The sequence below is a fragment of the Manduca sexta genome, chromosome 8 (genome assembly GCF_014839805.1).
Source record: "Manduca sexta isolate Smith_Timp_Sample1 chromosome 8, JHU_Msex_v1.0, whole genome shotgun sequence".
Taxonomy (NCBI): domain Eukaryota; kingdom Metazoa; phylum Arthropoda; class Insecta; order Lepidoptera; family Sphingidae; genus Manduca; species Manduca sexta.
Genome location: NC_051122.1, coordinates 1,116,387 through 1,144,093, shown reverse-complemented (window position 1 = coordinate 1,144,093; position 27,707 = coordinate 1,116,387). Strand labels below are relative to the sequence as shown.

The 27,707-nt window shown below is 34.6% G+C and overlaps 1 protein-coding gene across 1 annotated transcript; it reads right to left on the bottom strand.

Annotated features, from left to right (window-relative positions):
• Positions 1-1,020: 1,020 nt before the first annotated feature.
• On the bottom strand, positions 1,021-27,707 carry LOC115444157 (acetylcholine receptor subunit alpha-like 2). Its single transcript, XM_030169826.2, has 8 exons — positions 27,419-27,707; positions 20,343-20,387; positions 19,723-19,832; positions 13,940-14,120; positions 13,529-13,682; positions 4,249-4,819; positions 3,262-3,454; positions 1,021-2,702 (listed from the first exon to the last, which is right to left on the bottom strand). Exons 1-8 carry the CDS (start codon positions 27,596-27,598, stop codon positions 2,505-2,507), a joined length of 1,632 nt encoding a protein of 543 aa, XP_030025686.2. The 5' UTR covers positions 27,599-27,707; the 3' UTR covers positions 1,021-2,504.

The window sequence follows — 27,707 nt, the reverse complement described above, 5'->3', positions numbered from 1 at the left end:
TAAAATAAACCTATGTTGCGGATTTTTTCGCATTTTTTTTAATTATAATTTTTCCAGATGTTTCGTAGACTTTGGAGCCTTCGTCGCCACGAGGCGGACTAAAGTAAAATCTACTAAGATGTTGTTCATCCGATGAAATCCACAAAATAGTTTTATTTTAATGTCTAACATTCGCGTAAACACAACAAATCATTTATACAACGTTTATTAGTCAGGTCCTACATAACTACGTTAAATCTTAAATCCTATTAAGCTAACACAGCCATATTTGGTATTAAATGTTAAAAATTATGTACATATATTTGGCATGCATTAGAAATTATTGACACGAAATGTTGGCACATTTTTTAGGATTACAGGTGACATATCGAGACGATCAGGTTTTTCAGTTGTCACGTGAAAAATTTTACGTAACTCAAAACCTAAACCTGTAGCTACTGAAGCATGGAATTCTTCAAGAAGTTGAAAACTTTGAAGTTCTTCAAGGTTTTCTTACGTGGTAAGAAGGAATTTTTGAAAAGGAAGAAAGAAAAATGTTTCTGATAAAAACTCATTGGATACGTTAGTATAGATATAAGGTCTAACGTATGGCACCTCGATGTGTCAACTATACGATATTAGGCACCGCGCAGACGTTTTAAATTGCTGAAGCAATTGTCAGTTTCATAGTGGGCTTCGCGGTGACAATTTAACAGCGTCTACGCTACGCCTTATATTACAAAAGATACGACATTAAATGGTAAAATTATAACAATCACAGCCTTTTTGGCTTTCATCCTATACAAAGATTCTGGAGTACATTGATTTATTTCTAAGTTATCGAGCAAAACTACCAAGAGTAGGAGTAATAGAACTACAATAATCAAATATACTATAGTCAGAAAACATTTGTTCTACACTTCATACATTACATAATAATTCGTATATCATCAAAACGTTTTTCTTATTATTAATAATAAATAATAATATCGCAAAATCTCAAATAAAACATCTTATTTTAACTATGCTAACAAGTTTATAATACAGAAATATATTTGTTAGAAACCTTTGGATTAATTATTCTTCACTATGCTTGGGAGACGTCATCACGAGTGCTAAGGGCTGTATTCTCATGCTTGTTTAAAGTTTATGATGTTATTGACAAATTCATGCACAAACTCATACGTACGTAATAGTAATAATACATTTGTTTGCTGGTGGTAGGATATAGGATACATTTTATATCCGCCAGGAAAGCGACCACCGTACACAAGTAGTGGAACCCCGCCGTAATGCCGCACGTATGTGTGCCGTGTTCCGGGATCAATCTGTTTATCAGGTTCCAGTAGACCGGCATAATTGTGTCGACTGCTGTTGGGTATCATTTCTCGTTAGTCCACATTCTACTGGATCCCACACTACTTACCATCAGGTGCACTGTGGTCATTTTATAAAAAAATATCTCCATTTATACTTGTTGGTATTTTTTTAAAAGAATAAACAATCACAATAATTAAGATTTAATAGATTGGCAGCACTGTCATTGATTTCTTCTTTTTTTTTGTACTTGTACTACCCACTATAATGGTATCAAGTCGTTCAGTTACTGAAAATTGTAATCTTTGAATATATTTTATTTTTACTGCATTATAATAATATCTATATTTAAATATAAAGGAAATTACAATATTTACCTTGGCTACAAGTTGACACCTAACTAGATAAACTCAGAATTTGAGCTAAATACAAAATATCGTCCAAGTCGATGGAGCAGTTTTCATTAACTCGATCACATTATATACATCGATATAGAATTAAAGAGTCTTGAATTATTAATTTATACTAAAGGAAATAAATGACAAATCCCTTCGACTTAATAATCTTCACTTATTTCTGGTTCATCACCCATAGCGTAAAGATGACCATTTCCATTATCGTACAGTCTTCCATACCAATTATTCGCCACAAATCATTACATCACAGCCACAACTTACTGTCAATGACTGTTACTGATAAGTCCCATTTAAAATCCTATTTATTCCCACCTCTAAATTCGTAAAGGGCTATCCATAAATTACGTCACTAGAATTTCATGCGATTTGACTCTGTCCTTGTTACAGGTTCATATTTGTGGGATCCATCCTTTGGTGTGACTTCACGTTTTGTAATTTTACACTCAGAACTGAATAAATCAAAACAGCAGTTCAAAATCAAAGATTTTATAGAGTACCAACATCAGATTGCCGCGGGCGGAATTTGGCTCAAATACGGTCGACAAGCGATCCTATCGTACAGCAAGCAAAACATAAGAAAATAAACCTTATATAGCCAGAAATAGAATATTTTTAAGTTTTTCGCTTACAGTGAATTTTTTGTGTCTTTATTGACATGTGACGTCACGAAATTTATAATCCCTCCTATCTTGTCATATAATGTTACACTGTTGAAACCCTTCTCACCCTCAACGTGTGATGTAGTTTATGAATAGCCCGAACGACACCAAATCTAAACCAATTATTGAGCAATTAAGAGTCACCGCTGTCCACCGGTAGGTACTGCTGCTGAGCCACAGAAGACAGCATCATGTCTATCGGCTTCGTGTCGTCGTAGAGAGAAGGAGCCTCGCAGAGGATCGCGAATGTTCCAACGATGGAAGCGATGGTAAAAATCCAGAGGAATAAGCGGTCCAGCACCATCGCGACGAAACCCCAGTCTTGATCTTCCTGTGTGAACAAACAATTACTAGATAGAACATATACCATTATATTTGAAAAGGTTTTTATGCGTATATATGTTCAAATGAACTTCCAATTATAATTTATAATGAGTCATATTTTGCCGAGGTAATCGAGGGCGCAATAAGTCAGGAAAGACGGTACTGTTTTATTACTTGGTGAATTAGATTATCTTATCGTTCTTTCTGCTTTTTATCAAACAAGAAAATGCATTTATGATTTACCTAGATATATGGATACTAGATAGTAAGAGAGTTCGTTAAATATTCCAAATCAGTAATAAAAATTGGCCGCAGTTGACTTACTGCCCTCTCGATTACCACAGCAGTACTGGTCACATCCATTTTTCCAATTAAGATAATACGAAGTAATTAGACAATAATATAAAAAAAAACGATTATACGTTTTTTCCTCTTTTCTCTTTACTCTTATATCAAAACAAAATTGGTTCAATTAGTTGCAATTAAAATATTATAGATTTGTTTTAGATATTCCTCTACTCTTATCTCAAAACAAAATTGGTTCAATTAGCTTCAACTATACAAACCGCATTAAATTCGTCCTGCCTCTGCATGTGATGTTGTATAAACATAACGTTATGTATGGCTTTTTCTAGTTCAAAGGGATATTTCTTCCGAGGAGCCACGTCACTTAGAGAGTCGTCCAGACCCGACATGACTGAAGGTAGACCGTTGTATCCTGCGCCGAGGCTGCCCAGAGCTCCTACTAAGCCGCTAAATCTATTAAAAAATTAGAAGCCGGTATTTTTAACTATTTATATCGTAGTTGAAAGCATTGGTCAAAAGATCTAAACTTCTTATTTGTGCTGAAGTTTTTTAAATTTTGTAGTTCATTGGTACTTGCAAAGATTTTATTTAATTAGAATAACCCGTATAAATCCTTAAATGACAATTATTTATTTATGGCATCATATTGTTTAGCAAAACATAAGGTATTCATATTATTGAGGTGTAACATCTTTTCGAGGTTCCTTTTATCTAAATTCATTTAATAATTGAAATGAATTCTTCATAAACTTATTGCTGTAGATGATGTGTAGATGAAAAAGATTAAAGATTATATTTCATCAGGGACATTTTGAAATGAATAAAAAACCGATAAATATCTGGAAACCTCGCGCCTTTTTTACATTAGAGATTACTTCTAAGTGCAATTTAGATAAAAGCTAGGAAGCTCTGTTACATCGATTATAAGGCTCATTATCGACGCATTATATATTTATGCCCTGCGTTAATCGTCGATTATATCGTCATTAAGAATACAATATACTATATCTTTAATATAATTCAAGTATTTTTGGGGTTTGCTTTATGGGTTGATTTTACGACCATAATTGAAAAGAACGAATATGCTTGTCGACTTATTTAGTTGACAGAAGTAACGAAATATTTAGTTGGCAGAAGCTGGAAACTTGTCTATAAATTTTCATGATATTAAAATTATTTTTAATATCATTTGCGCCCTAATAATTGCTTTAGTTACAACTGTTTTTTTTTCTAGAAATATAACTTACCGATTCGTAGCCGTAGTTGAATGCAGTCCATTACACCCGCCAGGCAGATGATGTCTCAAAGAATCAGGACTTGACGCGTTAGAATTAGTTTGCTCAGCAGCCGCTAAAGCGTCCTTAAATTTATTCTTCTTCATGCTCCTGCCAGCAATCTTCTGCGCTGCCAGATCCCTTAACAAATCTTTCGGCACCCTCATCAAAAGCAATTTCGGTAGTTTCGTGATAAAAAATGTCCTCACCCACGGCGCCATTTTGTGCGTGCTCGGTTTTCGATAATGTACGTTTAGTATTATTATAGTTATAACGACAGATAGGCCTACTAATAACATAGTGAATAATAAATACTTTCCCAATAACGGTAGAGCGAGGGACGTGGATGGTATAATTTCGGAGATGAGCAAAAAAAACATGGTTTGTGACAGTAATATTGAGATGCTTAGAGCAATCTTCTCTCCAGAATCCGCTGGTAAGTAGAACACCAGGACCGACAAGTATGAGATGCCAACGCATGGGACAATCAAATTGACAGTGTAAAATAGTGTTTTACGTCGAAGTGTGATGTTGAAGAAGATATCTGGAACAAATTAGTTTCATGAAGTATTTCGTTTTATACTTTATATTAAGTCCCTAACCGTCTACATTAGTAATAGTAAATGGTTACTATGGTCAAATTGGTATGTCGAAAGATTAATAAGAATTATTTTTAAACCATAGTATTGTAGCACATAATTTCAACTAGATATTAGAAACTCGCTTGATACTCAGTTACATACATCATCGTATTCCCCTTACTATGTAACAGCTTTGGTTGTAAAACTGTTGATATTCTGATTTTGATCCCTGAATCAGACAATTTGATATTTACCTATTGGATTTTATAATCACGTGCCCGGTAACTGATGTTTTGTTATCACAACAGGCTATCACTTGTGAGATTCATCACATCGCACCAACAGGCTGTGGAACGGTTTGCCAGCATACGTGTTCCCTTCTTCCTATAACTTGGGGTCCTTCAAGCGGAGCGTGAAGAGACAATTACTCAGGCCGGCATGACTGGGCTGATCGGGGATGCTTGTATCTTTTGCTAGTCGGCACTTTATTTAGGCTTCAATTTGCTTAACATCAGGTGCAGTGAAGCCTTAGCTGAGCCACGATAAAAAGGTTATCTCGCAAGTAAGTGCATCTTTGCATACCATTCCAGGATACCAACTACAGCTCATGTTACGTTCTGTGACATTTATACAATTGTTATATAACATGTCTAACTAATCAGATTGTTATATTGCCAACGTAGTCTGAGCGGACTATCATTACAAAGTGCCAAGCCAGCAGTATGGAAGCAAAAATGTTTAACTTCAAACATTCCGTTGTACAAATAAACTTTGCAATTTATAAATGTACAAAGGATTTCATTTTATTGTTTCTGTAAATATTTTCTCGTCTTTGGTGGTTGCAATTGGAATTTCTTAGAACGTTGCTTTGTGCGAAAGTAATTTTTATCAACGTAGTTATCCACATAATGCAAATATTTAATATATTGAATTCTTAATATCAGTTTTAATTTTATTGTAAGATATAAATTACTAATCTATCAAGTGGTTAACCTCATGACAGGTGTCACGACCGTACTTTTATGATGTTTTACCTCTTCTACATGCCCTAAAAGTTGGAGTATATTATTTGTAATTGTTATACATTATAATTGAATTATTGTAGCCACGTTAGGTAATTAAGCATATACCATTTAATAACCATGTATGACCCAAAGGAATCAGTAGGATTTGAAGCGATTGTCATAATACGCTTTAATACTGTCCTCTTAAGGATTCAACAAAATCCTAAGGTCATTTGAATATGACCCTGGATCATTAGAATCCTCGGAATGACCGCATTTATCTAGGATTTTAGGGATTCAGGGATACTCATATAAAGCCGACCGTAGTGGATATAAATATGGGGACCAGATACAAGCTTCGCGAGGTTTAGGATTTGATGGTCATTATATATTTTTTGTTTGAATTGCTTTTATTAACTGTACGTAAAATTATAATTCTTTTAAGATTATAACTATTGTATAACATTTGTGCGTCGTTTATCTTTTTTTAACAAATATCGAAACATATAAAAAGTCAACTCATCATTTAATATGTCAAATTATTATAAGTAATATAAAACTCATAATAATACACAAATTTATTATATGCAATATAATATATTGCATATACCTACCTCTTTTAGTGGTTTAAATTTTCGACCACTTCATCGGCCATCTATACATATATCAAAAAACAAGTCCCGGTGTATACATACATTGAAAGATATGTAATAAAATAGACAGGGGGCGTCTAAAGTTTTTAAAGTGGATAGAATATTGGGAGCTGAATATAAGCTTATTTTATTAAAATTACATTTCGGAATATAGGTTATTTCTATGATTTTTTTTATTCTGGCAGGACAAAGTGACTGTACTGCACCTGATTGTAAACGCGACGCCGCGCCGTCCAGTAGGTTGATTCCCTATGCTACTCGCGATAACACACCGTAAACGCGTGTTGTCAAAACAAGCTCTAAACACAAACGCGTTTCATACACGCGCCACGATGTGTAATTGAAAAATAGGTATTGTGTATGCCGTACGATAGGTTGTCTATGCTTAATATTTTTTATATTACGATGTGTTAATGCGTTCAGAAATCTTTCATCCCCTCGAATCGGCAAGTATCGGTTTGTTTGAAAAGGCTTTTTTGTTTGTATTCGTCATATTAAATGATGTAACTCGAATAAATCACTGCCAAACTTTATTTAATCCCATTTTTGTATATACTTAAATGTAAGAAACATGAAAGGAATATAAAAATAATTTAAAGAAATTTCTGTAGACTGTGATTGTTTTCAAACGAAAAAACAACGTATATTAAGAGGAATTCTACGGACCTTCCATCATAAAATTTGTTGCAAAATCGTTAGGGCATTAACTCAATTTTTTTTTATTTACTTAGTTAAATAATGTGACGAGGATGCCGTTTATCTGATGATAAGCGATACGACCGCCCATAAACAGTTACTATGTCATCCGGAACTTTGAATTGCAAAGCACTATGTGACGTTCCACAGTAGGTTTTCAGAATGAGACAAAGATTTTAGGTCTTATAAAGTAATTACGCTAATTACAATTTCCTCTAAACTGGTACATATCAGTGCATGGACACAGTTTAACTTGGCTATAGAAACAGACATTGCCGTAGACACCTTATAACTATCAAGACAGACATTCACATATAACAGACTTACCACCAATAATTAAAACAAGTGTATATTGCCTATTAAACGTTATTTTTAAAAAAATATAGCTCTATTACCTAGTAACTTCTATTAGCCGCTCAACCAGCATTAATCTTTTTGGAATAAAAAGTACTCTATTCAATCCACAGCTCACTGTCTGAGTACCATATTTCATACACATTCATTTAGTTATTAAGGTGAAACTGATTAATTAACAAACATTCAAACTCATGTATAGAAATTTTACTTAAGTATATTATGTTATCTAAGACTGAACAACAAATAAAAAATAAAACAAAAATAATGTGTTGTTAAAACTGAGTATATTTTACTATTATTTATTTGGAATATCTTGCATTACATTCACTATCCTGTAAAAGAAATTATTTTATTATTACATTTGATATTATCAGTTTTGTTAACATTAGTATTCAATGTAAAATGCCTTTGGTCTCCTAAAATAAAAAGGAAGTGTTTGTACAAACAATTTTAGATTTAACATGATTACATACTTTTGTTTGTAATTGTGTAAAATTATTGGGATTACCTACATGAAATTTTTGCTTTGTTTCCCTGGATCGATATTCACATTTAGAAGATTTTGATATTTAATTTAAAGCTGGCTAAGCCCTTGATTAAGACCTCTACCAATTACTTATAACAACAATAATGTATAACTAGTAAAAATTTCTTCAATAATCTTTATTGTTATCAAACTTTATAGGTACAAAACTTTCACCACAAAGAAACTACATAGTATTAATTGTAATGTACATAATTAAGAAAACATTGTTTAAAAAGATACCTTCATTAGTGTTTTATATTTGTTTGGCCTATCTATTTACTAATAGAAATATTACATCGAAGTAATAAAAATAAACTTGATTGACCTCAATTGTTGTCAAAAGTCGGGTTGCCAGTAGTAAAGTAGCTTATTTTTCACCGCTGAGCCCATAACACAAATTTGACTATCAAGATACAAAACATAGGTTTGAATATTAATTCGATCATTTAGGATTTATGTTTGTTTTGTTTCTGATAAGGTAGAATATTATATTTGAGTTTTCACGATGTAAAGAGGATACTATCGTCAATAGAAATTATACAGTCGTTGTATCTAAATAATTAATTTGTCTAAACGCGCACAGACGCGCTGGATTGCCGCACGTTATTTTGACAATTCGTAACATGCCCGTAAGGCGGATGTGTCACACCTCATCGTGTTCATGAAATGTCAAATTAGCATCCAGAATACTCTTACACAGTCATAACACGAAGTTAACGAAACACGCCGTGTTACAAGTTCGACATTGTTGTAGAGAATCATGCCCCAGATAAAGTATCGAATGACAACACATGGCTATCTTATGCCACTCAACACATTCATGCCGGCAATAATATGCTCCTTAATGCTAAGGCGGAAGGACCCAGGATTATAGGAAGGAGGGAATAGGCGCCTAGATCTTTACTCAAGGTATATATTTTGTGAATTCTAAACGAATGGAGCTGCAGTCTAATTACTTAATACATACAACTAAAAAGAAAAGATCAATTCCTCCACAACCAGTCGCTAACCAAACCGAATCTTTGTCCTACAAGGGTCTGATCGATAGCGACATACAAATTGAGCCAGGACATTAGCACGATGTAACGTTTATTACATGTAAGGTTAATTGATAGTGCGGCTTTTGTGGTCCGGAGTGTTTACTTCGTAATGCCTCTTAATAGGTTCTTTGGCGTCGTAAGGTTAGTCAAGACTGGTTCAAAGTAGACTTTCTTATGACTAGTGTAAGGTCTAATTTGGCGATGAAGTAGATTAATAATCTTATTATTAAGGAAAGTAAGTAGACCCAGAATGGATTTTGGTGAAATTTTACTCTTCTTCTTAATCGTATTCTTTAACGTCGAAGGTCGTGTCCGTTTTGAAGCGCTTTGACGCTGTTGATGACGAGCTGTTCCCATGCTCCCCTGTCTTTTTTCTTAAGGCAGTGGTAATAGACCCGTTATAGTTTTTATTTCTTAACGCACATGACCCTAAATTATAGGGACGTATATAATAATATAGCATTAATATATTATTTATCCCGGCAAAGGGGACATTAACATTAATATATTACTTTTCCAGCAAAGGTAAAACGGGACATTAATCTATCTATCTTCTATCTATATACTTATAATAAATCTGTAGAGAGGTCAATTCTGTACATGAAATATATTTCCAAAATAAAATAACTATCAGGGGGTGATTAGGGATCGATACTGATGCCAAAAATGCAATTAGTAAAATTTTTGTCTGTCTGTCTGTCTGTCTGTATAACCGTTATAGAAACAAAAACTACTCGACGGATTTTAACGAAACTTGGTACAATTATTTGTCATACTCCTGTGCTGGTTATAGTATACTTTTCATCACGCTACAATTAATAGGAGCAGAGCAGTGAAGGGAAATGTTGGGAAAACGGGAGAAGTTACTCCATTTTTAAGCTTCCGTCGCGTGTGCAACCTTAATGGTTAAAGCTACACAGAAATCATGTATGACGGAAATGTTCTCCTTAAAATTATGTAAAAATATCCCACGACAGCATATGTCTATCTCTTATGGTTGACTCACAATAACACGTGTAACTCCCGATAGCTTAGCAGTTCGAAGCTTTCTCATTATATTTGTCTACTCTTACGTTTATAACACTCTCAGTCATCCCTAATTAAAATAGTTAACATTATTAAATATTCCATAAAAAGAATCATAGAAATCGGTATAGAAACACCAAAGTTATACATGAAATACGCTAATAATAAGCCATCACGCGTGAATACTGAATCATGCTATATGCTTCCTTCGATTTCACCAGGATCCCATCATCAGACCCTGACCGGACAATTGGACCACCTGCATACCACCATACATTTAAAAAAATCCCGACAAATTGAGCACCTCCTCCATTTTTGAAGTCCGAAATCCACGTGGGCGAGGCTGCGGGCAAAAGCTAGTCTCGAATAAGATTCTATTAAAATTTACAATTACTCAGCCGCAGCACGGGAGTCAGGATGTTGCCGGTGTGATATCCCCGTGCATCGGAAAGCACGTAAAGCCCCCGTGTTCAGTGTCTCTCCGGTCATGTCGGATCGCCGTCTCACCAGACTATGAGAGAGAAAAAACAGAGAGTGCATCTATGTATTGCTTACATACTTGTGCATTATAATACCTTCTGCGTACCTGGTTGATCTCCGTGGAGATTAGCCGTCAAAATTCAGCTACGAGAGATTCATACTATAGAACATTTTTGTACTTAGTTTACTATTTTCATTGTAGTAAGATAGCATCTCCAAATACCGTAATATATATTATGATATCGAAACAGCTCGATGGTGTCAAAGCTTCTCTAAACTCACAACCAATTGCCTCTCCCTCCCTACTCCACGTGTGCAAGATAGAAAGGTACAATTCATCCTGCAACAGCATCCGATTAGTCATGATCAGATGGGGTTAATGCTAACATCCAATCGGTCTAGATTTACGAGACGTCCTGGAATTCGTGCGAAGCGGATATGGGATTTTCCGAAAGGCATCGAAGGGTTTTATAGAAATATTGCTTCCAATATTTTCAGGCTTATTTCTCGGGATGCAAATAGAGGATTGTATTGTTTTGAAAAAAATAATACCAGTTGGTATATTTTTTAAAATCTAAATGGGTGTGAAATTTGTGTCTCACATAGGGTGTGGGGGGGGGGGGGTTTAGGAAGAATCTACAACACAAACACAAATAAAGAAAAATCAAAATTACTAATAATTACTAACGTGTGTCTACAGCAAAATATGACTTGATGGTAAATAATTAAAAATATTATCAACCCTATATTATATACTATGCCACTGCTGGTCACAGGCCTCCTCTACTACTAAGAGGGGTTAGGCTTAGTCCACCACGCTGACCTAGTGCGGATTGGCAGACTTCACATACCCTCCAAATTCTTACACAGAACTCAAATATGCAGGTTTCCTCACGAAGTTTACATTCACAGTTTCACTCAGAAGTGCATGTCCTTGGATTTTGAAAATGCGGACGTTAATTTCAGCCTTCCATTCTACTCCCATCTAGGCTATTGACGGTATATACCGTAATATAAAATAAACTTAATCAGCCCATGTATCATTTCCGCATTATGCTTGAAAAAATTTGAATTGTAAAATGAGATAAAGGCAATTTGAAAAAGGTAATCATAATTAATCAACAATTTTTCAACGAAAACTCATCCCGAAGATATTTCAGGTATAAACCTAATCAAAGTTCGAAACTAAACAAATTACTTGTTAGCAACTTTAATTGGATAATATGCTTACAGAAGTTATAAATATGGGTTAACAAGTTGGAAACAAGCAATCCTACGGGATCAAGGAAACGGTTGTTAACTCGTTCCTATTTTAGATACGGTTGAATGTCAGTTATAATTATTACTTGGCAAGTTATTTGAACCGACGCGGAACGTGTTCTGACTTGAAAAACGTTGGAAAGATTGTGGTTTTATGTTACTTTTGTATGTGTGCAGTAGATGAGCAAAAAACTTGTTTGATAGTAATACGATAAGTGTATTATTTATACGTAGATATATACATAAAATGAAGCGTGAAGCTGACATTTGAATGAATGAATAAATTAATTCTTCCTAGCCAAATTTGGGCACGGCGGCTAATATCAGCGGAGATCAGCCAGGTACACAGGAGATATTATAGTGCACAAGTGCGTGCGGAATATACAAGTCCACTCTCTTTGTTCTTTCTCTATTATAGTTCGGTGAGACGACAATCTGCCATGACCGAAGAGAAATCAGGCGCAGGACCAACGGCTTTACGTGTTTTCTGAGGTACGAGGGTATTAAACTGCCAACTTTCTGACTTCGAGCTGCTGAGTATTTTTTGATGGGAGAATCCAGTCACAATTATTTTTGGCCCGACTCCGGATTCGAACCCAGGACCTCAGCACCGAACTCGTACTCATACTGCCTACGTATTAAAACTACGCCACCGAGGCAGTCATTTAATATATATATATATATATATATATATATATATATATATATATATATATATATATATATATATTGCATCATATAAGTGCGTATGTTCCTACGTTGTAAAAATTGTTCTTACTTCTTCCATTATTAAAATAAAACTGAAGTTCAATCAACTGGAACTAATCTGCATAACTCCGAGCCACGTTCCGGGCAGAAGGAAGCAAAACACACCCACATTTAAACAAAGTTCCGAACGCATATTTACAATCATTAAAGCGAAAACATCGCAAATAGTTCCCGTTTGACTTTCAAAATTGTTTTTCGACCAATTGTTATTCAAAGCGCAAAATCGCTTTAGCATTACCAAGGAGGCTGTCAAGATTTTTAAAACAAAACAAACCTTAACTAAAATTACGATCTTTTTTCGAGGCCAATCCTTTTGAGCTACGGTGCTAATCTCTGGCTCTTGTAAATTACCACAAAGCCACAGCAACGCTTATCTATGCTAAATTACTGCGTTTTGGTGTCGCTTACAGGTGAAATTGCTGTTGTGTTCCGTGATTTGAATTTAGATCGCTTGTTTGTTTTACGTTTCAATAACTTGCCTTGGATGGGATTCGGGTCTTGCTAGTTGATCGAATTGTGTCGGATTAAGTTTTATTGTCGTCGTATGTAATCATGGTTAAGATTTTATTGTCGAAAATCCTTTAGCGTTTATACAAATCTAGTTAGTGTAAAAGCAATTTTAATGTGACGATTAAGTTAGGTACGGAATGCAACGTGTACTCCAAGCGCTATAAATTTAGTAATATCCTTATTCAACTCTTATTTGTTTGCTTTAGCATAAGTAATGCATCCACAGATAAAAGCATAAAGTCAATTCAATTTATAATCACCTGTAATGATATGAATATTGAAGCTATATTAATAAGCTTACCCAAAGATGGACAGAAAAATAACCCTGTGACGTCATTAAAATATCTCTTACCTGGATAAGGCTCCTGGCAGCAGGGGTAATACCGTTCATGTCTCTCAGCAGGCACTCCTAATATATCCCATTCGACAGAGGGATAGTACTCCCGCAGGTCTATTCCGACTTCGACCATGTCGCCTTTCTTCTGGTTTATGTGTTTCAGATCGATCTACGGACAAATAGTTAGCTTCGAAAAATGGGACTTTAAATGAATACATAAAGATTGATGTTATTAAATTGATGATTTTTTAATTTATTGGACGTTATAAAACGTTTTGTAATAGTAGAAAAAGAAGAATGAACAATAAACTCTGATAACATTGAAATAATAATTTCGAACGGTTACTTTGAAAATAATGACCAATTAAAATATACCATCAAATATTTAGGTTAAATTAAGATAAAATAGTAGACCAAAGTACTTACCTGATCACCATCATAACTCCAAGATCCGAACTTCAAGAAGCAGGTCTGTTGATCAAAGGGGAAGTAGCGGACGTCGATCTCACACGAAGACTTGAAGATTGCTGGAGGAGTCCATAACACCTTGCCGTTGTGGTGGAGAACTGCCTTAGTCATGGTCGTCACTACATATTCTCCGTCAGCACTGAGGAAGAAGATGGAATTTTAGCAAACAGCACTCACTTGCAGCGTTTTTTTTTATTGGAATACAAATGTGTGGTTATTGTTCATTCCCCTACATTTTCACACATCACTAATTAATAAGATTAAAGTGGTTAAAAGACTTCATTCGTCATCGTAGAAATTCGTATCTGGAAACGACATAATTGAATTAAGAGTTGTTAATCCCAATACCTTATAGATTATGAAATTTTGGGAAAAAGTTTGAATGAATGAATTTCAAAACGATGAATAGATTTGGATGTTTGGCACAAATATTTGCAATATCATAGCGCAGCCATAAGCATTATACTTTTTATATAACTGGTATAAATTGTTTTCTCGAAAAATAAGGACTTTTTCTACAGTAATCAGCTTTAATTATTAGTAATTTTTTCTTAAGGACAAGTAATTACGGTTCAAATTTGATTGACGCCGTTAATGATATCATTACTCGTCATAACTTACTCCTAAACATCACCCCTTCATATTTACATTCGAGTGAACAGTTTACTCCCAAGACTAGCGCCACCTGGTGATCACGTGCGTTATGATTGATGACCGCCCGGCCTGTGACAATGTGATGTATCATTCCAAACGCTTTCTTGTCGATGTTTGAGGTAATCAATTAACTAGATCCCGATATGTTTTAATTTTTTCGATGCTTATGACGTAGATGAAGATTTTTCATAGCGTAGATTTGATGATTTATTTTGTTTTTAGGAGGTTGTTACAGTAAATAATTTACTCGGTAGATCTTTTACGCAAATGTTCGTGATGTTGTCACAATCGCTTGGGTTCTGATTGTAAGATCATCGTAGGTAGAAAGTCTAATTACTAGGCATTGTGAAATATGGGGCCTTTAATAATTCTTATCTTACACGTTATTTTGACAGTGTGCAACAAACTTGTAACGTACCGCGTGACATTTAAGATAATAGAAACTGGCATAAAGAATATCATTCCATGTTAATTTTACGAATATAAAATGATACGGCCACGTTACCCGTTCACGGTGTCATACAGAATAAGGCCCTGAAATTTAGAATTTTAAATCGGTTGATTATAAAAAGTAAACGTAGTTCTTATGCCCTTAATGATAAAGTAGAAAATAAATCTCTTCAGCAGCATTACACGTATCTATCGTACATTATATAGACCATATAATATCGACCAGGAAGGACATAAGGACATCATGACGTATGTGATTTATTGTAGAGATAGATATATGACAAGTAGCGCAACATGAGCCGCTGTGGATTTATTGTTTGTAGTAAATGACTCAGCAAATTTGGAGCGTCCGGGATCACTAGGTTTGTGCGTAAAATAGGGTCGTGGGTTGTCCGCTTTTTGTATGGGTGCTGGTTTTTAATCGAATAAATTCTCCTCAAACAGATTGAATAATAAAGTGACAAAAATGTGGAGTAAAAAATGAACAATTTTAGATACCTCCATTTTTCAGGAAAAGAATAAAGAAATGTGGCGAAGTAAATCATAAAAATTACTTAATTGATTCGTCAAAATAGGTGGAATAGCTAATTACCTAGAACTATGATTTTTTACATTAGTAGCTGTCGGTTATAGTCAGTCGAGAATATAAAGGGGTTGATTAAAAAAGAAAAATACGATACAAATCAGCGATTTTTATAATTTTCCTCTTTTTGTTAGGACATATCTCCGAAACTACTTAACGGATTTTCATGTAGTTTTCACTGGTAAGTAGAGTATCATTGGGAACAGAACAGGCTTTTTCATTAAAATCGGATATCGGAAAAATAATCTCAATAATTGTTGGCTACAATATCATTAAAACTGGAAGTCAGAAAAAAAATGACACCCACCTTCTTGGAATCTTACATATGCAAAACCTGTTCTAGAAGTAACCTTATTGTTACTAGTATATGTGCATCGCATAAATTTCATTTAACCATTCCGAACATTCCCTTCGTTTTTGAACACACGTCGGGCACAATTTGTCCTCCCAACAATTACACGGGCCGACATCCGATACGGAGTTATGCAGTAGTAATTGCCAAATTAATTTCGGCATAGCGCCGGCAAAGTTGGCGAACGGTCGGACATTAGGCACTGGTAAATTGCATTGTTACACTCCGCCCGAGTTGCCAGTTAGATGCCATAATTGCAGTTTCATTTGTTCATGATTTAAATATTTTTAGATATAATAAAACCTGAAAGCGGCGATAGCCTAGTTGGGTGTGGAACGGACTGCCAAGCAGAATGTCCACAGGTTCAAATCCCAAGGTCACACACCTCTGACTTTTCTAAAAAAAATTATGTGTGTATTCTTTGTGAATTTATCGTTCGCTTTAACGGTGAAGGAAAACATCGTGAGGAAACCTGCACATCTGAGAAGTTCTCTATAGGAATTTCGAAGGTGTGTGAAGTCTACCAATCCGCACTAGGTCAGCGTGGTGGACTAAGGCCTAATCCCTCTCAGTAGTAGAGGAGGCGCGTGCTCAGCAGCGGGCAAGTATATAATACAGGGCTGATATTATTATACTTAGTCTGGCCATAAATACTGTTACACTTAATTATAAAAAAATATTACATTTGAATTTCGAATCTGTCATTTTTATACGATTGTTCATTGTGTTTTCTCATTTTGGCGCCAATACATTGTAAAATATTTTGCGATATTAAAATGGTGTGGGGTGATAAAGAGAACCGAATCGCTGTGATAGCATTACACAAAGTAGGTATGGAGCCAAATGCAATTTTTAAAACTCTCCATACACTTGGTATTAGTAAAATGTTTGTGTACCGGGCTATTAATAGGTACAATGAGACCTCCTCTGTTTGTGACAGAAAAGATCTGGCCGTCCACGTAGTGTTCGTACGAAAAAGGTGGTCAAAGCAGTAAGGGAAAGAATTCGAAGAAATCCTGTCCGAAAGCAAAAGATTTTATCTCGGGAAATGAAGATAGCACCTAGAACCATGTCGCGTATTTTAAAAGATGACTTAGGACTTGCAGCCTATAAGAGACGCACTGGCCATTTCTTAACTGATAATTTAAAGAAGAATAGGGTGGTAAAATCGAAACAACTACTGAAGCGGTACGCAAAGGGAGGTCACAGAAAAATTTTGTTTACGGATGAGAAAATTTTTACAATTGAGCAACATTTTAACAAACAAAATGACCGTATTTATGCTCAAAGCTCTAAGGAAGCTTCCCAATTAGTCGACAGAGTGCAACGTGGACATTATCCGACTTCAGTGATGGTTTGGTGGGGTGTTAGCTATGAAGGAGTGACTGAGCCATATTTTTGTGAAAAAAGGTATCAAAACATCGGCACAAGTGTATCAAGATACCATTCTTGAGAAGGTAGTTAAGCCCCTTAACATCACCATGTTCAATAACCAAGTATGGTCCTTCCAGCAAGACTCGGCGCCGGGTCATAAAGCTCGGTCCACGCAGTCTTGGTTGGAATCGAACGTTTCGGACTTCATCAGAGCTGAAGACTGGCCGTCGTCTAGTCCCGATCTTAATCCGCTGGATTATGATTTGTGGTCAGTTTTAGAGAGTACAGCTTGCTCTAAACGCCATGATAATTTGGAGTCCCTAAAACAATCTATACGATTGGCAGTGAAGAATTTTCCCATGGAAAGAGTGCGTGCTTCTATTGATAACTGGCCTCATCGTTTAAAGGACTGTATTGCAGCCAATGGAGACCACTTCGAATAAGCTTTTTATATTTTTAATTGTTTTATATTTATGTATTAAACTGACACACTGTAAAAGTAATAAATGTTATTTGCAGTTAACAATTTTCTTTTTTCTTTATTACAATATTTATGGCAAGACTAGGTATTATTAAAACCAGATACCTATAACAAGTTCTACTAACATAGATATCAGCAGATCATTTTCTTATTGTGATAAATGTAATGCAATAAACTACTCTGTAACATTTGTACACCAACTGAATTTTGTAACATTTTCTGTTTTAAAACAAATAATTGATTATTGATTTTTAGAGATAATTTTTATAACGTCTAGATGTCAGATAGGTATGTAAGGTCCGATAATGTTAGACATGTTTTAAGTTAAGAGTTTATTTACATAATAAAGCTTTAGCTTAGTAAGATAGATGTCGAATATCATGCTGATATTAGGTTTCTCATATGTGAGAGTCCGCCTGGTAGGGTACCACAGTAATATCTATTTCTGCTGCCAAGTAGCAATGTGTAGTTACTGTTACTTTCCGGTTTAAAGAACATTGTAGCTAGTGTAACTACTGGACACAATAAGACTTAAAGTCTCATATTTCAGGATGGCAAGCGCGGTGAAATACCAAAAAAATACTTTGTAATTCAAGGTGTTGGATGGTATTTCTGCTATTTATGGGCGGTCGTATTGCTTACTGCCATGCGAACGGCAAGCTTGTCCGTCATTCAAAGTATTAAAAACTGCGGACGTTATTGACCTATCTTAGCTTCAAAATTGTTATGTCTCCCGATCGCAATTGTCACTCCAATAAAATTGTTATCATTTTTTAGTCAGTAAATAATGAATTCTCTAGTCTCTTGGATCATAGATAGTTCAAGATCATAACATTTCTCAACGTTTGACTTAACCAAAACAACCCACGAGGGTAAAATAGATGGCCATCAATCTCAAACGGCGTTTAATGTTTCTTCTTATATTTATTGGAGTAATAGTTTTTTGTATCCTACATTTCTTTTAGACGATTTTTCACTTCAAACTATAGTTGAGTAATGTTTTGCATTTTTTCAAATAGCGTGCTGTACTCAATACATCATTTTAATAATTAATAAATCTAGCTTTATTAATTTAATTTAACCTAAATTTGTAATGAGACAATACAGGACATGTTTTTGACCTCACTGCACCTGCCTGAAGATAGTATTTTTTTAAGTATATAGTAATTTCAATTAGAAAAACTGCCGGAAACATTTTTCTTCTTGAGCGTGTTGAGCTAAATGGACTATTCTCCAGAGCCGTAAATAAAATTAATATTTATACAGGACACTGTATTTTTTTATTATTTATTATTGATGTTAATACTAATATCTTAATTTTGCATCCCGGGTAAGACAAAATTATATTGGGTTTTTCAATCAGTATCAGCCCGGAGTTTAAAATTGTGCCCGGCAAATGGCAATATGCTCATTTACTATTATAAAGGACCTATCATAGTTGTTGAAGTGTGGCTGTGTTACACGTCTACCTACCCCCTATAAGGGATAAGGCGTGTGTATAAATACATTACAATAGACATAATTGATAAAATCCTATTAATATTATAAATGCGAAGGTTTGTGAGGATGGATGTATGTATGTTTGTTCCTCTTTCACGAAAAAACAACTGAACGGACGTGGATGATTCTTTACAGTAATATTGGTTTTACACCAGAATAACACATAGGCTACAATTTATAAAGATTTTGTATAATTTGGTCATAATACGATACATATCAAGTAAGACGGAAAAACAAAACCCGAAAAACTCCTTCACGCGGGCAAAGCCGCGAGCAAAAGTTAGTAATAATATATATTTGTTAACATCTAGATTCTAGAACACGGCGATACATCCGAATCAACTTACTTGTTATAAAGCACGATGTCCGGCAGCCAGATGTGCTCAGAGGGCACGTACAGCTCCTTCACTCCTCCGTACTCCAGAGGGTCCCATTTAAACTTGTGGTCCTCCCACTCCTGCACATGTCAAGTTTTGAATATAACTACAGTTTCAAGCAGTGGCAAAAGGTGAAATTTTTTTAAGGGGAACCCGACACAGCATATTATAAATACTTATAAATACGATCTGCAAATCGTTATGATGATGATTAAATTGTACATCAATTTTACATGAAGGAAAGCCGGCAGGCATCGGGTTATATGAACCTTTTAGCTCTGCTACTAAGTTTTAGTGAAGAGGCGCAATTTTCACTATTGCCCCACGTCAGGGGAATGCTGTTACATTGAAGTCATCAGAGGACGTCATAGAATATTAAAACCCATTACTTCCAAATAAAGAGAAAACAATTTAAATGTATTATAACCTTTCGAGACAATATATTTTATAGTTTTTTTATGAGTGAATGAACTTTGAAGTCTTCTGTTATACAGAAATTATGCATCTCGTTTTGTTTTATTATCATTAAAGTTCCATCTACCTAATATTTTAAGTGGATTTAAAGGTTGAATTTTTATTGTGTTACTTACATGCTCCAGCCAGACGTTGGTGGTCAAAATTTGATCCTTTAAGTTCTGTAACAAAACGATAAAGTATTAGTTAAGTTCTGTAGGTAAAGAAGCGTATGATTGTATCACTATTAGGTTGTCATCAAGGCTCCAACAGTACTATAAACATCAAACAATACTATTGCGTAGAAGAATCGAAATAGCAACATCTGCTTCTCTAATTGACATCAAGCTTTAAATGCTTTAACGGAGATACGTAGAATTGTTTCCGACTGTGAAAGTATTTTTTGTGCATTTGTATATAGTTTCGTAAGTATTTAAAATATTGCAGAATAATATCATTTTTATATTGATAAAATTATAAGAATGCGATTCAAGATATCATCAAGTATTTTTTTCAACGCGCATTTATTTATGTTTTTTGGACATTTTCTTATAGATATTTTGAAGAAGGTTGTCAGGTTGACGGGGTGGTTTACTTCTTACAAATATTAAGTATTTTGTAAAAACAAGTCATACTTCTACACGTTTTACGTCATATTTGTAAATTATTACCGAGTTAAATACATTAACATAATATATATTAATATCAGCCCTGTACTGTATACTGCCCACTGCTGGGCACGGACCTCCTCTACTATTGAGAGAGATTAGGCCTTAGTCCACTACGCTGGCCTAGTGCAGATTGGTAGACTTCACACACCCTAAAAATCCAATAGACAACTTTTCAGGTATGTAGGTTTCCTCACGATGTTGTCCTTCACCTACCAAAAAGAGGTAATAACCAAGTTGGGAGTGGAACAAACTGCCGAGACGGATGTCTGCAGGTTTTAAAACCAAGGGCACACATCTCTAACTTAACTAAAAAAATATGTGTATATTCTTTGTGAATTATTGCTTGCTTTAACGGTGAAGCAAAACATTAACATAAAACACTCAAATTAATGAGCCTTTTAATAAGCAGACAACCATTTTACTGTCCTCTTCAGTTAAGCCCTGCCCTAAAAACCTCTGGAGTTAAGATATTTCATCCCTTATAGCTTTGGAAGGCAATCGATTGTATTCTTGGACCGCTTCCAAGAAATTCTCAAGGCTCATCAAAACAAATACGTCTATAGGACGAAGCTTCGAAATGCCAAAAACTGTTTTTATTGTTTCAAAATTGAACGAACTAGTTGGAATAGTTCTATAAATTGAACGAGGTTGTGTGATTCACTCAATATTGAACTAAATACGTGCGGTTTAGTCAAACTATGTTACCTGTGAAGTCCCATATTCATAAGTAACATTTTCCAAGAAATGTCTAAGTTGTACCTGGTTAATGCAATGTTGAGTTATAATCATGATTATGTTTTGATCGCTGCTAACAAACTGAGCGTTAAAACGTGTTGACCATTCATTCATTCATTCATCAATTCGACGCCTAGCAAATCATTTAACAATAAACGAATCATCGAAGTTTTATTATAGTGTTGTTTTTAACAGCGCATGGTTTCAAAAACCCCTACGTACTACTTTTGATCTGCATCTTCAAATACAACATTTATTTATAATAGATATTATTTAGCAACAAACGCATACATCGATGTTTTATTCTAGGGCTCTGTTTTAACAGCACATGGTTTCTAAACCCCTACTATTTATGATCTACATGGTCATAATTAGGTTAAAAATTCAGCAAAAATAGCATAAATTGGTGGATTGAGACAACTTTTCAATCCGTTCATTGTTACGTCATCGACAATTCATTATATTTATACATTCGATCGATAACTCGAAAGCATTTACTCTCGGACATCGGTTTCAATTTCAACTGTTGTGTAATGAACTTTATGTGGTGAATTTGTTCCGGAATCCGTTTATTGCAATTTGTAAATTGTCATTGGTCTCGTGGCAGAACGTTTATGCTGTGAAATGAATGAGAATCAGTCGTGGAATGTGGCATAATAAAATCGACACGAAAGTCCATGTTGTTTAATAGTTATTCGTTGAGAAATGCGTGAACAACATTAACTTCTCGAAAAATGGACAATGGAACTCCTGTGCAGTTTTTTGTCATTTACGTGGGCAGAATTTAAGTAAGGTAGGAAAAAGATGAATAATTATAATAAAACCAATAAATAACGTTTATTGCCAAAATTAATATTGTTACGAAATTAGAAATAAACAAATGAAATCAAAAAAATAACAAAAAATTGGCAAAAGGAAATAGCTCAGCTTGAATAGCAGTCAATTCATTTAATAGATGTCAGTCGGATATCTATTAAATAATCACTTCAAAGATCCGTACTAATTTACATTCATCCTTCATCGACTCATTCATTCAGCATATTCGATTAAACGCGACAGAAAACACGAGTACCACTTCGTTACTAAAATGTAATAGTTATTTCGCTGAAGCCGGGTAAATAGATTGGTTGAGAATGTAAGTCAAATTGGCCAATGAATATTCGATCCGTTCTTAGTGGATGAAGCGGATCATGGGAATGATTCATGAACTAAAACTGACGATGTAACTCTCACTATCGCGTGGTAACAGGGTTTGTACGTGAGAATTGATAAGTTTGTACAAAAATAGATTTTATGGTATTTTGAATGATATTTCTTTTTGTATGTTTTGAGCAGGGAGTCGTTTTCAGTAATAGATATATTATGAATTTGAGCGCGGATCGCACAGCATTAACTTATTTTCACCGTGGTGGATAGGTAATCACTATCTACTAATGCTGCACTTGATAGAAAATATAAAACAGTATAATTAAAACTTCGCTTAAAATAATTAAAAAATCGGAATAAATGGCATACTCAATCCGTATTTCAACTGTATTAAAATTAAGTTCTATTAGGTTAGATTCCGAGATGATTAATATATAACCTATGACAATGAAATTCTGTTCTTTTGTTTAAAAACAGAATAAGATATTTTTCAACATAAGTTTGCATTACTACAGAATTCCTTTCGAGATAGCAGATACAAATGTTCAGTCAAGCATCGCAGTTTCAGTAATACGTGTTAAGTTTACACAATATGTATTGACAAGTTTCGAATTTGTATCTTGTATTTGGTTTTAAACTATTGAGATACTTGGAAACGTGATCGCATCGTACATAAGTTTCGCTTTTGTTGTACAAATAAGATTGTATTATAGAAACATTTGTTTTCTATCGCTTTTTTAATCTTTACAAAGTATTTTTTATTGCTTTGAATGACGAGACGAGTTTGCCGTTCGCCTGATGGTAAGCGATACGACCGCCCATAAACAATAGTAACACCATCCAACACCTTGAATTATAAAGTATTGTTGGGTATTCAACTGCGCTCGCCATCCTGAGACATGAGATGTTAAGTCTTATTTTGTCCAATAGTTACACTGCTTTTTATCTATAGGTACATATTATAAAACAAAGTCTTCATTTCTGCCTGTCTGTATGTTATCGTTTTTCTCAAAATCTGCAGAACGGATTTTTATGAAATTTGGTACAGAGGTAGTTTCAAACCCTGGGAAAATTATAGGCTACTTTTTATCCTGGGAAAACATATCCCGAGAAACTTCTTCACGCGGGACTCCGCGATTAAAAGCTAGTTGCAAATTATTTTCTACGAGAACAACTAAGCACACCACTACCACTTAATGTCATCAACGAAATACCCAACTATCACACCTTAAAAATACCCGAACAAATACCAACGTGACGTCCTCCGTAGTTAACATTCCACACTTAACGCGGCATCCCACCTGCGTTAACATAATTTGGACCAACCTTACCGAGGGCTCGTTTAAATGTCCCACAGACCTGTTAATGGTTGAATATTTAAATACAGGAATTAAAAAATACTTTACGATTTAAGCGAAGAAAGTTGCACTTATGCGTCAAAGTATTTTATAAGGATAATTGTTGTTAATACTAAATTACTTGCATGACCACGGAAATTTTAAATTAGCGAAAAATTAAAAGAAATCACAAGGTAAACAAAAATAGCTAGCTCGGGGTAACAGGGGAGTTAAAAACATAAATATAATTCTAATAAAATAGCTTGACGAACGCGTCGCGATCCGCACCGGTAAGAATGATATCAGCCCTGATCTAACCAACCTACCTTATCTATCTATCTATACATTTTGTAAAACAAAGTCCATAAAAGATGTCTGTCTGATGATCGATTTTCTCAAAATCTACTGAACGGATTTTTATACGATTTTTACTAAAAGATAGTGTAATTCTTGAGGAAGGTTTAGGTTCATACTTTGTGGTTTTAAGTAAATTTACTGAAATATAATGATTACCGTTGGTCTCCCCAGCATCTGTCTGTCTGGCTGAACGCGATAAACTGAAAAACTATTCAACGGATTTCTATGAAATTTGGTATGTAGATGGATACTGTTAATATTGATTTTTTATTCCTGAACAATATATATCGGGACTTTTATCACGGAAAAATCTTGCACGCAAGCGAAGACGCGAGCAAAAGCTAGTGAAAAATAAAATAGACTGTTTCTCTCATATGAATAGTGGTCTCAATAAATGTTGAATTGATTAACTTAGTAATCTGTTAGAGAGTTTAGAAATACCCAGAATTTTACTGAGTTATAATCCTCGATAGTATTACAATCTGAGTCTGCCAATACTGGATTAAATTTACAGTAGCAGGTATACGAATAGGTGAGTCTTACAAAAAATCTGTTTGAAGTGTTATGGTAATACTAGAGCCATACGTTTGACACTTGTCGCTATCTATAAACCTCCCTCCTCTACAGACAAATGTGTGGATGCATTGCAAGCGTATCCTTAGGATGTGTCTATGACTTTACGATTGGATCGACGACGTACAAATCCTTGTATATGCAAGCCAAGCCAAACACCTTATCTACACGTTTGATTTGTGATGGTTTGGTGAAACTTGGCAAGCGTGTGGTGCCGACGTGAAAGTTATATCGCTAGAGAATTTTCAAATGCAGTCTTCCATTATTTAACAAATTTATACTCTTTAAAAATTTACAATGTCTGATACTGTCGATTGAATTTTTAAACTAAACATCATTATTAATTTGGCTTCGAAAATAATTGTCTTGAACCGATCAGACATCCTAAAATAAATTTTGTAGCGCGAGAATAGATAATGAATCTTAGAAAATCTGTGCCTATTCCGATGCAGGTCCATTGAACTTATACTTAAAGTGGGATGAAATGCATTGAAATGTTGCAAAAATCAGTTCTTCAATGTTATAACATTTACTCATAATTATACAATTTTATTATCTTATTTCTGTACTTTTCATATTTCCTTGAGTTTATTAAGAAATAGAAACTCCGAAATGTTTGAAAAATACAGAAAATTATAGTAATAAAATTGTACGATTAACAATTACTGTTTACGCGCACCTGACAGGGCTACCCTGACATTTTTAGTAGATATAATTCAGTCACTTTACTTGTATCAAAATTACAATTTTCATTTATTTTCACTCTTGATTTCCATTGATACTATTTCGTAAAAAGTTAAAATTAATAAATTTAAAAAGCTCAAGACTAAATCGCATGGCGTTGACACTTTAATAAATTGCAGCGCCATCTATTACCAAGAACATAACACCAATGTTCTATTTCAGATAGGTAGTAAACCATTATATCCTTATAAAGTCAGTGTTGACTGAATATTAACTTTCATAGACTGTTTGCGGAGTTTAATAGCTTATTCTTAAAGCGTATTTAATAGTGAGGGTGTTTTATTCCGGACGAACAAACACACAAATTCTCATCTTTTTTCCCCAAAGTACACCTACTTTCTGCCGCATGTATTCTCTCGCTTGATATAGGAGGTAAGCCTGTAATCATATCAAGTACAAATTCCAGACTCCAGGCTCATACTGAGTAAAAAATCAAACATTACTTTTCCCGGCCCAGCACTGCAGTTATCCCCTAATACAATTACACTATTGGGGCGGTAGAGATAAAAAGTGAATTGTAAAGTAACAATATCATATTATAAAAACTTTTTAAAATTTAGACATAGGTATAGATTATAGAGTGGGTAAAAGAATCTTACTACTCTGTAATTATGAAATTTATGAAGATGTTCGAAGGTCTTTTGGTGTGACGGACCCTGCAGTCAGCACCGGGGAAACCTACAAATGGAATACTGGAATCTCCCGGCTTTTGCCTGGATTGCTCTGCCTTTAACGTTCATTTACGTCAGCTTTGAAGAACATGCTACCGTAATCTGATTATTTTATAAACAAACCCGCACCGCAGCTCTAATAGATGAAGATAAGTAAAATAGTCAAAATAAAGACAGTAATAAACAGATCGCATTAAGAGAATTTCATAAGAAGGGAAGACTTTACGGAGATATTAAATGCTGCAGACTTTAATACGGCTTCTACCTATATTTTGGTTGATGATTACTATTTATTGGGTAAAAATGAAGTGGCGATGGCCTAGTTTGGTGTAGAACGGACTGCCGAGACGAATGTCCGTAGATTCAGATCCAAAGAGCACACACTTCTGAGTTTTTTAAAATTATGTGTGTATCCTCTCTGATTTATCACTTGCTCTCAGTGAAGCAAAACATCGTGAGGAAACCCGCATATCTGAGAAGTTCTGAATAGGAATTATGAGGGTGTGTGAAATCCGCAATAATTTAGTGTGGTGAACTAAGGCCTAATCCCTCTTAATAGTAGAGGAGGACCGTGCCCAGCGGTAGGACAATGTATAATATAGGGCTGATATTATTATTATATTTATGGGTAAGTTAGTACTTTGTGAACAGTCAGAAACAACCTTATCTATATGATGCCTATACTTATAGTTTGTCTCCATATGGCGCAAAATTCAGAATCTGACTAATCGTGCGTTCATTGCAAACGCAAAATTCCTACAATTTTATTTTACTTGACAACCAATTGAATCCAGACTATACAGAATAGAGACTTATTTGACAGTAGTAAATTAAAGAGTAATGATGTATCACTTTTAAGCCGTTGGTATATGGTTTGTGGAACCAAATTAACATCCACAAATAAAACGCAACACTCAATTATGAAGGTGTCGAATTAATATAAAAAAAATAGTTTATATTGTAATAATTAATTACTTACCAAGTCAATTAACTGCGACAGTCGAAGTCCAAGTTTCACTAAAACCGTATTATTGATTTTATCAACAGGTCTTATCAGTCTATTGTAATTGCTCAGTAGATCATCGTACAGTCTCTTAGCATCTGGATTTGCATAGCACACGCCGAAAAGAACGTAAAACATCAAAATTATCCCGGACATTTTGGAAAAACACTCGAAAAATAACCACAACACACATTCATAAAGTCGTATTTCGCTCTACAACTAATATTTCTTTACGCCACTCTTAAACAATATTATTCATAATCTA

Excerpts from the sequence above, each read along its gene's own strand:
- LOC115444157 (XM_030169826.2), bottom strand. The coding sequence starts at position 27,598 with ATGTCCGGGATAATTTTGATGTTTTACGTTCTTTTCGGCGTGTGCTAT. Across the intron at positions 19,833-20,342 it reads CCAACGTCTGGCTGGAGCAT|GAGTGGGAGGACCACAAGTT; the intron begins GTAAGTAACACA and ends TGACATGTGCAG. Across the intron at positions 3,455-4,248 it reads TCAACTACGGCTACGAATCG|ATTTAGCGGCTTAGTAGGAG; the intron begins GTAAGTTATATT and ends ATTTTTTAATAG.